General features: G+C 42.9%; 1 protein-coding gene across 1 annotated transcript in view; it reads right to left on the reverse strand.

Annotated features, from left to right (window-relative positions):
* The window catches only part of LOC138977777 (prion-like-(Q/N-rich) domain-bearing protein 25), a 42888-nt gene that overhangs the window by 27082 nt on the left and 4751 nt on the right, over positions 1 to 11055 (reverse strand). The window contains exons 4-5 of the mRNA XM_070350382.1: positions 6630 to 6767; positions 4660 to 4737 (exon numbers count right to left, since the gene is read on the reverse strand). Of these exons, the coding sequence (XP_070206483.1) occupies positions 4660 to 4737; positions 6630 to 6767 (216 nt within the window). The remainder of the gene's footprint in view (positions 1 to 4659; positions 4738 to 6629; positions 6768 to 11055) is intronic.

The following is an 11055-nucleotide window of genomic DNA, read 5'->3' on the forward strand; positions in this document are numbered from 1 at the left end:
TCACCTCCCGTCGCGAAAGTGTTAAGGTCAAAATCGGGAAATGACGACCTGACTATAGTACTTGGGCCTACTTAACCCTATTTTCTGTAATTCTGAGCACATTTTTAGAGTAAACATGTATATATTTTTGAATTCAGGAGAAGATGAGGAATACAACGCAATCAATTTTAAATCTGTTTGCGAAAAATCGATTTTAATGACAACTTTAATGAGCAAACTCATTTATCAATTGTTAAGCCTCCAAGCTGAAATGCAATACCAAAGTCCGGGCTTCGTCGAAGATTACTTCACCAAAGCGTGACAGTGCTGCCTCAACTTTCACAAAAAGCCGGATATGACGTCATCAAAGACATTTATCAAACTAATGAAAAAACCGTCTGGGGATATTATACTCAGGAACTCTCATGTAAAGTTTCATGAAAATCGGTCCGGTAGTTTTCTCTGAATCGCTGTACACACACGCACACACACACACACACACACACACACACACACACACACACACACACATACCTAGGCTGTTCCATAATTATTTAGAATCTCGAAAACGGAAACACATACCAACAATCTAACCAGGCCATTTTCTAGACCAATCTTTCCCCAGCCGACACCCAACTGGCCATCCTCTCAACCGTTCTCATTCTGGCCTGGGATCACGTGACATCAGCTATAAAGATGTCCATGTGGGAATGTGTAAGTGGGCGTAGTCGAATGTCCATGTGGGAATGTGTAAGTGGAGCATATAAGAATGCCCATGTGTGAACGTGTAAGTGGAGCGTATAAGAATGTGTAAGAGGAGCGTGGTCGAATGTCCATGTGTGAATGGGTAAGTTGAGCGTATAAGAATGTCCATGTGTGCGATGTGTAAGTGAGACATGGATGTGTTCTTGACTGAATGCGTAAGCACAATGCAAGGAATGGCCAGAAAGGTATGTGGGAGGTGTGTTTATAACCTGCCCTGTTATATAGTGCTATATGTCTTATGTAAAAACAATGTCCTGTTTGTATTATTGTAATGTACCACGCCTGAATTTCTCTATGAGATAATAAAGTATTCTTATTCTTATTCTTATACCTGGTATGGCCCTCGTGAAGGCTCGGACAGAGACTATAACCGTGTTTCCGCGGCTTTTTCTTGAAATCTGAGAACAGGCTGAACTAGCATAGGGAGATGTCAAGAAAATAGGGTGGGTGCAACCAGCAGCAGTGCTCCCTTTGGTGCCAAGAAATCTGTTGTCGCAAAGGCAGTATACACAGGTGCGTTGTCATGTTACAGCATAAGCCCTCGAATACCCGTGTTTGGACGGTGTTTGTGCCAAGCCTTGAATATTTTCGAACATTAGTGGTGGACACAACAGTCAGACGTGACTGTATGCCTATCCTCAAGAGTCATAGTGTTTAAATGCCTTGATCTAGCGACGAAAGATGCAAACGATTTGTAGGGCTTCTTGTTATTTGAACTTGGCAGGGGTTGGGTCACCTGGTTAAACACCCGAACAGACGACAGTTGTTTGGTTTCAGAGTGGAACTAACTAATCCAGGTTTTGTCACCACTGACAATATTCCATGTTGATTTGGACAAGCCATTGCTAATTTTTTTTCAAGCATTGTCAGGCAACACTCTGCCCTACCCCTCTTTTTCCCGTCACTGGGTTCATGTGGTACCCAACCGGCAAATCGCTTTGGGGCCATTAATATTTATGTAAGATCTTTTTAAATGCAGAGCTTTTAATGACAAAGGTATATTGCATCTCCCTGATTATAATTACGTGATCTTCTCTTATTATCTGTTCAACAGCACCAATGTTTTCGAGGAAAACGGATGAAATGAGTAGACCAGAGTGGGTATCATTTTCGAGGATCCGTCTACCCGGTTTGAAATTGCTGTATCAGTTTTACACCACGGCTCCACAAAGAGCGTTCATCCTAAAACAGTTCATCACACTTTCATGCAAATCGGCCTCTTTTAACCCTTATTTTGTAGTTATTGTAAGTTATGGCTCCGAAATCGCGAACTTGAGCTTCATGACCCAATCTCATACATCGCGCAGTGAGTATCTTCCTGAGTCGACCATATGAAAACGACATAACTCTGGAATTTCATTTTTTGTGTCAAGCCTCACGATAGTGTATTTTTTGACGGCATGACTTTGTATTTAACGCAATATTGCCAGGAGCCTGGATTCTAAATAATAATGGAACAGCCCTCGTACATACACCACGACCCTCGTCTATGTCAAAACATTTAGTCAAAACTTGACAAAATGTAACAAGAAGGGCAAAGCCCATACGACTCACATGCTTTACACATTTTTCCTACCAAAATACATGTGACCTTGACCCAAGGTCAAGGTCATCCAAGGTCATGCAACACAAAGCTGTTAATTCAAGACATAGGAAGTACAATGGTGCTTAATGGCTCTTTCTACCATGAGATATGGTCACTTTTAGTGGTTCACTACCTTATTTTGGTCACATTTCATAAGGGTCAAAGTGACCTTGACCTTGATCATATGTGACCAAATGTGTCTCATGATGAAAGCATAACATGTGCCCCACATAATTTTTAAGTTTGAAACAGTTATCTTCTATAGTTCAGGGTCAAGGTCACTTCAAAATATGTATACAATCCAACTTTGAAGAGCTCCTCTGACCTTGACCTTGAAGCAAGGTAAACCAAACTGGTATCAAAAGATGGGGCTTACTTTGCCCTATATATCATATATAGGTGAGGTATTGAATCTCAAAAACTTCAGAGAAAATGGGAAAAATATGAAAAATAGCTGTTTTTTAGGCAACATTTATGGCCCCTGCGACCTTGACCTTGAAGCAAGGTCAAGATGCTATGTATGTTTTTTGGGGCCTTGTCATCATACACCATCTTGCCAAATTTGGTACTGATAGCCTGAATAGTGTCCAAGAAATATCCAACGTTAAAGTTTTCCGGACGTCCGGACGGACGTCCGGACGTACGGACGGACGTCCGGACGGACGGACGACTCGGGTGAGTACATAGACTCACTTTTGCTTCGCATGTGAGTCAAAAAGGGTTATGCAAGACGGTATGTCATCCGAATAGCGATAAAATCTTTACCGCCTATTTGCAGAGTTAAGTTCGTACACGATCCAAGTCATCCGAATAGGGATAAACACCGTACAATGCATTCTTAATTCCATATGGGTGGTCCACGACCCACAACATTCTGACTGTTTAGTTCAAATGACGTCAATGTTAATTTGTTTGTAACAAAGATAATCCTTTAAAATTGGTCGATAGGAAGGTTCTATGATGGTTGAAGATTACATGAATGAAAATCAAAAACTCCCAATATTTGTTTAGAGATACAGACACTTCTATCAGGCTCTGCGTCGTCCACGACCCAGGAAGCACGGTGAAGTGTACGAGCATGCCCTGTTAACAATCTTGGTAAAGTGTGATCATGTGATAATGGTACTTTCTTTTTCGATTGAGCACCTTGTTTCAACCGTTACGTGGTTTTGGTCAAGTTTAAGGTTTCTTAAACGCTATTGCAAAACCACAAGATACACATTATTTGTAATTTACTGCCATCCACTCTGCATGCCGCCATAGTGAGAAAAATGTCAGGGCGATGATACTAACATTATCAAACAGTGAAATCCATCAAGTGATTGAAGATCTTTGATTGCAACCTGTACATGACTCTGTGCTGAAAGTTGCGCATGGATAGAGTTGCATATTTTCATTACAAAATAAAATATGTTGCAAACATGTGATTTTGTTTTTGGAGGGTGCTTAAAAAGGTCAAAGAGACAGTACAGACAATGTCAGCTTTGCGTGTAAAGGTAATTTCGAGTTTGCTGTACGAAAAAGCAATTTCAGCCCTGAAATCAGGCTTGCGAAAACGGACAACTGCACATGGACTCGTTTAACCAACATGCTGCTCTGCAGGCAGAGGGGAAAAATGTAATTCAAACAGTGATCTATCACTGACAAATCCGTTCTTTACAAAATGTGACAAGCGCGGACACTTAAATAAATAACATTTGGCCGAAACCGTGTACCAAAAAATCTTGATGACGGACTTCATCGATGTCGTAATAGTTCCTTCGAAACTTGTTCCGGTTCAATGCGTCGTCTGATAAACTCGAAAAACCCGAATTTCGACGTCATTGGCTTTACAAAATGTTGCACTGATGTTTCAGTTACAATTTTTGTGTATCTTGTGTGTAATTTTAAATGTGTCAAGCGCAAAGAGCATAATTGTAAAGTTATGATGTTGCGCTATATAAAAGCTCATTTATCATATTATTATTATTGTTCGGCTTTATAGCGACAGTTTTCTATTGGGTGCCATTTTTGTCGTAAGAAATGGCGTCCGTTATCACAGCTTATATAGTCAGTTTTCAGATAAAATGTAAGTTCTCTTACAATACTTGAACTATTCTGTTCCAAATTCACACACTGATAGTCAATCATGTGTCTTTCAAAAAAATGTCCATCTCTGTTCATATTCCATTTACGTTTTTTCACCACCCAGTGTCCACTTTTCATTAGCACCTTTTGGCACTGAGTCACATGTCAATTGAACGCAACAGACAATCAAATGTTGACAGGCACGAATGTTGACACCCACAACAAAGAAAGTTCACTTTGACAAGCTGAAAAACAGTACTCACAGCACCCAGCAGCATCACAGACCATGCCGGCCACGCACTTCGTGTTTTCTTCAGTACAGTCCATTCCTTCACCAGGGCCTTTGGAGACAGATGACCATTATAGGTATGGGCAGAGATTACAGAGGAAATATTTCACTATTTCTCACATGTAAGAACACGTGGTTTTCCGGTAGGATGATAAGGCGTGAACATTGATAATGTTCCATATTGGAAACATCTAGACGAATTTCGGTCATTACTGCAGATCATCACTCCCTTTAAGTGTGCACAGTTTCAAAGTTTTAGCTTAAATATGTTTAAACAAAATAATACTTTTCGATTTCTGACCCCAAGACAATGACTAAAGAGGTGGTTTCAATGAAAAGAAAGATATCTTTCATTGTCATCATTTTCACGAGTTTTCATTCACAAGCACCTGGGAAATAAATCTCATGTTCCCCGGGGAATAAATCCCCGGTTACCATAGTTGCAGGAAGCCCTATTACATGGATAATCAAAAGCAAACCCAATAGAAACGCTCGAGGATTCTTCGGCTCTTTTCATTGGCGTTTCCCCAGACATTAACAGACGACAAGACACTGCTTTGCAAAGTTCCAAAAACCAACTGGCAAACTGGCAAAAGTAAACAAAAAAACAAAACTACTTCAATAAATTCGTCACAAACAAATGAAACCTACCGATATGTTATCTTATGTCTTCTTACAAAGTCATGGAGTGCGTGTATCTTTGTGTGAGAAACACGAACGTCAATTTCAAGTCAAACCAATTGACCCCTGACACACACATTTTGATCCGTGCACAAGACGTTGTATCGATAAACGAAGCACAAATAAGAAATAATGATAAAAGCAAAGAAAATATCAACAAGATATGCAAACATCTCACAAAGCCGAGCAAGCAGATTGACAGGTCTAATGAAAAACAAAGAGGTACTGAGTCGGAAACAAGATCGCGATTCTTTCCTTCGCTGCACGACGCAAATCTTCTGTGACCTTTGACTCAACGTAGCTTCCACATTCGATTACTAAGCTTAATACTCACAACTGAAAGCCGAGGGAGTGGAATACCGAGATGAACAAACAGAACTGTGCATCCTCAAACCTGACATATTCATCCCAACATTTTATGAACTCAAAAATACAGAAAGTTGCTTTCACACGCCAGCTTTGATTGCCAGTGGTTATCCGCACGGAACTCGTGTGGTTATCAGCACGGAACCCGTGTTTCAAAGCATGGCTCCCTGTGTTGATTGTTATCTTATTTTCTCACTACCAAAATGATGACAAAAACGATGTTTGGTGGTTTGTTGTCAGACCAGCTTTTTTTGTCGGTCCTCGGGGGGCATATCGACTTTTGTTTCATATTTATAGACCGTGGCCTACGGCCTTGGTCAATAAATATGAAACAAAAGACGATATGCTCCCCCTCGGACGACAACAAAGCTGGTCTGTCAACAACCCATCAAACATCTTATAATGTCAATCTACAAGGGAACAAGAAGAGCAAATCCTCTATCGAATGCCCAGTTTTGAAGTAGGGCGTAGCCGTGAAGTGACTCCAGTGAGACTTTGGCAGACAAAAGCGGGCAATATCATTTATAAAATACGTTAAAGTAATCAAAACCAGCATAATTTCAACGCTATAAACATTTTTTTTCCACACTTGGTATTTGTCAAAGAAATGCAAGAAAGCTTGGGGTCCATGGGGTTCACCAGGCCCTCTGCGGGGTGGAGGAACAGCACTCCTGTCGGGGTCCAGGGGTCAAAGTCCCCGTAAAATTAGAGCATGTTAATGATTTTTGTCACAATTTTGAATAACTACATGCAAGTGGGAATAAAACAAGAAATCTACACACCTTTAAACAGCTCTTTTAAAATCCGGAGACTTATACGGAAACTATTTTATAGTCCGGAATTCCGGATGTCCTAATGAAAACTTTCGTCCCTGATGGGAATGGGTTTCAAACTTACCGCAAGTGAAGTCGATGCGATCAGGGGCCAAACCCCCCAGGCACTCACAGATCTGGGTATTATCGTTGCAAACTGAAAGGCTGGTACAGACTGAATTATTCGATCCGCACTTTGCAGCCACCATCCCCTCAAGTGGTGCTGCAGACAAGAAGAATGAACGCCTCACACAACAAGAAAAGCAAATGCTTGCACACGACTCGCCTTCGTTACTACCGCCCCTCCCTGAACCACCTTACCCCTTGGAAGATGCCCTTACTTTTAAGACCGCCCCCCCCCCCCCCTCCGATAAGAAATGTTCAAGACACTCTTTTCCAAGATATTCTGTTCACAACCTCTGTAAGTTTACCCCAATTGTAAGCCCTGATTTTCTCAGGGTTTTACAGGTCTTAAAAGCCAATGCCCCTAATAAATAAACAAGTCGCGTAAGGCGAAAATACAATATTTAGTCAAGTAGCTGTCGAACTCACAGAATGAAACTGAACGCAACGCAACGCAGCAAGACCGTATACTCGTAGCATCGTCACCCCACCGCCCGTGGCAAAGGCAGTGCCCGTGGAATTGACAAGAAGAGCGGGGTATTCGTTGCGCTAAGAAGGATAGCACGCTTTTCTGTACCTCTCTTCGTTTTAACTTTCTGAGCGTGTTTTTAATCCAAACATATCATAGCGGAAGGAACACGAGAACTGGGCTTCAGTGAAGACCCGTGTCTCTCAACGTGGGTGGTGCCGGGACCCTGGGTACCAAACGCTACCCTCAGGGGGTAGGTTCGCTCGTCCAGGGTGGCGACAGCCCTTTCGCCGGTGCCCGGTTTGGCCTGCCGGGCGTGGCTACTGGGTGCTGCGCCGCCACCGCTCCGGGGCGACCGGGCTAGGGTCTCCCCGTGAGCGGACCTAACATCAACCCGGGCGTTGATGCCCGGAGGCAAGACAACATGGCCGTCGATTGCTCTCCCCGCAAATGAGGAAGGCAACCGTTCGGCCCCGGGGACGAAAGGGGTGCCGCCATTCTCGGTATGAGCCAAACCTGCAGCTGGCCGCTCCAGGTCTGTGCCCCGCGAGAAAGCGGCGTGTTGCCCTGCGTATTGCGTGGACGGTGCTTCCTCCATAGTGGGGGAAGCATCGTCCTGTACACACGCCAGGGAGCAACCACTCACCTCATCATGTTTGCCGCCCGGACAAACTTTCAGAGGTGAGGGGCCCGAAACGTTCAAAGCTGCCCCTGGGGAGGCTATCGGCCGGAAAGCGAACCCAGGGGGAGGGCTGGTCAGTGCATCTTCGCGCACTCCGATATAATCTCGGAGTGCGGAATCCGCAGTAGACTCGCCCGGTTGAACGGTGGACGGGGCACCGTCATTCCCCGCCCCGAGAGGGTTGGGGTCCGACAGGCCATGTGCCCCGTCGCGTGTTCCGGGCCCAGTAAGGTACTTGTTAGCCCTGTTCAGTTCGGCACTAAACATGGACTCAAGAACCTGTCTCTGGGAGAGATCGCCCGGTGCAGGCCGAGAGACCTTGGTCCTCTTCCGTGACCGGTCGGTCTTCCCAGAGACCGTGGTTCTATCACCCCCAGACTCCGGAAGGGAGGGGGGAGCAGAACCTTTACGCTTATGCGAGCGCTGCTTGGGCGCATCAGGGTTGTTTCTAGTAAACTTGCCTGTGTGCCCCGAGCGCTGTGCATAGTAGTAATTCGGGCTCCCAGACTGCTCTCGCGAGGACAAGCGCTGAGAAGAGGAAACCCCTTCTAAGCCCCCGGCCTGTTGGTCGCTCATCGTGGGAGCTGAATGAATTAACTAAAGTGAAACAATGCTGATTCACTCAAGAGAATTATATGAGAGAAAATATCTCCTGGTTAACTCTAACAGCACCGAAAGGGAAAATTATTTTATCTACCGAAACAAAAGTTAAGGAAGACAATAAAAGAGAAAACAGAAGGAGACACTATTCTAAATGACCTACGAACAATAAGGCAAGTTAGAACTCTCAAGGCTTTCTTACCAATTAGATCTAGAAACCCGGTTAGACAACAAGATGGCTGAAAAGAAGCGTATAGAATCTTTGTCTTCGCTTTTGAAAAGTAAGAAAATTTCAAGCACTTCCCTTCATACGACGACACTGTCCGATCCAAAGAAGAAGAGTATTCAATTTGGTGAAGGCAGAGTCACGAAAGTCCCACACATCAGTTGACTGAGAGAATATTTCCTTTATTAGCGAGAGGCCACTGAACACACGTCTGCAGTGCTTGATCAGTAAGAGTTTTATGATCAGCTTGCCGTTGGCGCATGCGCAGGTTACATCTCTATGACGTCACTATGACGTCGCCGGGCTATAGGCGTGTAGAGGCGCCTGCCCTTTTGGCGGGAAACGCCCGGGCTATAGGGGATAGCACACTTACCGGGCTATTCCACATAGAGGTATAACCTTGATGGTATAAAGTTTTTTACTGAATAATTAGCATGGTATGCAAAGTTAAATGGAACTGGTAAGAACGTAGTAGAAACAACATTTAGTCAAGTAGCTGTCGAACTCACAGAATGAAAACTGAACGCAATGCAACGCAGCAAGACCGTATACTCGTAGCATCGTCAGTCCACCGCTCAGTGCGCTCACGGCAAAGGCAGTGAAATTGACAAGAAGAGCGGGGTAGTAGTTGCGCTGAGAAGGATAGCACGCTTTTCTGTACCTCTCTTCGTTTTAACTTTCTGAGCGTGTTTTTAATCCAAACATATCATATCTATATGTTTTTGGAATCAGGAACCGACAAGGAATAAGATGAAAGTGTTTTTAAATTGATTTCGAAAAAATAAATTGATAATAATTTTTATATATTTAATTTTCAGAGCTTGTTGTTAATCCAAATATAACATATTTATATGTTTTTGGAATCAGCAAATGATGGAGAATAAGATGAACGTAAATTTGGATCGTTTTATATTTTTTACAATTTTTTTTACAATTTTCAGATTTTTAATGACCAATGTCATAAATTAATTTTTAAGCCACCAAGCTGAAATGCAATACCGAAGTCCGGGCTTCGTCGAAGATTACTTGACCAAAATTTCAACCAATTTGGTTGAAAAATGAGGGCGTGACAGTGCCGCCTCAACTTTCACGAAAAGCCGGATATGACGTCATCAAAGACATTTATCCAAAAAATGAAAAAAACGTTCGGGGATATCATACCCAGGAACTCTCATGTCAAATTTCATAAAGATCGGTCCAGTAGTTTGGCCTGAATCGCTCTACACGCACGCACGCACACACACACACACATACACAACGACCCTCGTCTCGATTCCCCCCTCTATGTTAAAACATTTAGTCATAACTTGACTAAATGTAAAAAGCTGTTCCAGCTTTATAAAATAATGTTCAAGAGAACTCCTTATGTCACTTGTATCAATCCATTTAGTTATTCAACCATAAGAATATATCACATATTCAAACTGGCACAACCCCCAACCTCCATCCCACCACCATCACTATGCCTGACCTACTCAACAGCCACCAAATTTTGAGATTTTGTTTTGTTTTAACAAGAATCATAAACATTACTAGTTTTCTTAGCCAAATTGAGTTTTGGCTAGCCCAGACAAAGTTTTAACAATTTTCGTGGGACAAGTTGTCAATTTATCATTTCGATTTTAAAAGTTAGGTTTAGCGCCAAATAGAGGCCGATTTGTTTGAATTTACATGTACTTCCTTTCTCACTGCACAAAATGAATTCTTTGGAAATGTCTCACTCTCAACGGAAAGCAGCCAGGATGTTCCCGTTCGGTGAGAGTTCAAATGGAAGTATGTTTGTACTGTGTGTAAAGGCTTGGGGAGCTCAATGATCAGAAACAGATGGTTGACGGAAGACGGAGGGTCGCATTAAAGACCACCTTTAGGAAAGCATGCGTGGCTTAGGGATCACTGCAAGCAATCAGCAGCGAATCATGGTTCAGATCTGCATATTTTCTGAACAAAACGGGTATCATATCGAGGGCACACTGCATAACATACTAATCAGCGTTAGTTGTTCGTCGCAATGACAGGTCTACACCAGCAAACTGCTAGTTTGTTGCTTGGCCATTTGTTGACGCGTACCTCGATGTTTTTTTTCTCCATATTTTTACCGAACATCGTCATCTATTGTCCATCACGCCCCACTACCCCTTTAAATGTAGGTACTCACCTCAGTAATGAAGCAAATGCGTGCAAGGTTCAACACTCTCAGTAAAAAAAATTGGGATAAAACGACAGTTCGTTAAATATTTCTTCGTGTACAAGTAGTATCTCAAGAAAGTGTTTTAAAATTAAATAACTGAACTTTAAAACACTAATTAAAAGTATACCGAAGAGTGTATCATTTTCGTATGATGTGAGACCCATTTGTTTGGCCCGGCAGTGGCGTGGTGGTAAGACGTCGGCCTCCTAATCGGGAGGTCGTG

This window comes from Littorina saxatilis, linkage group LG10 (assembly GCF_037325665.1).
Source record: "Littorina saxatilis isolate snail1 linkage group LG10, US_GU_Lsax_2.0, whole genome shotgun sequence".
NCBI lineage: Eukaryota > Metazoa > Mollusca > Gastropoda > Littorinimorpha > Littorinidae > Littorina > Littorina saxatilis.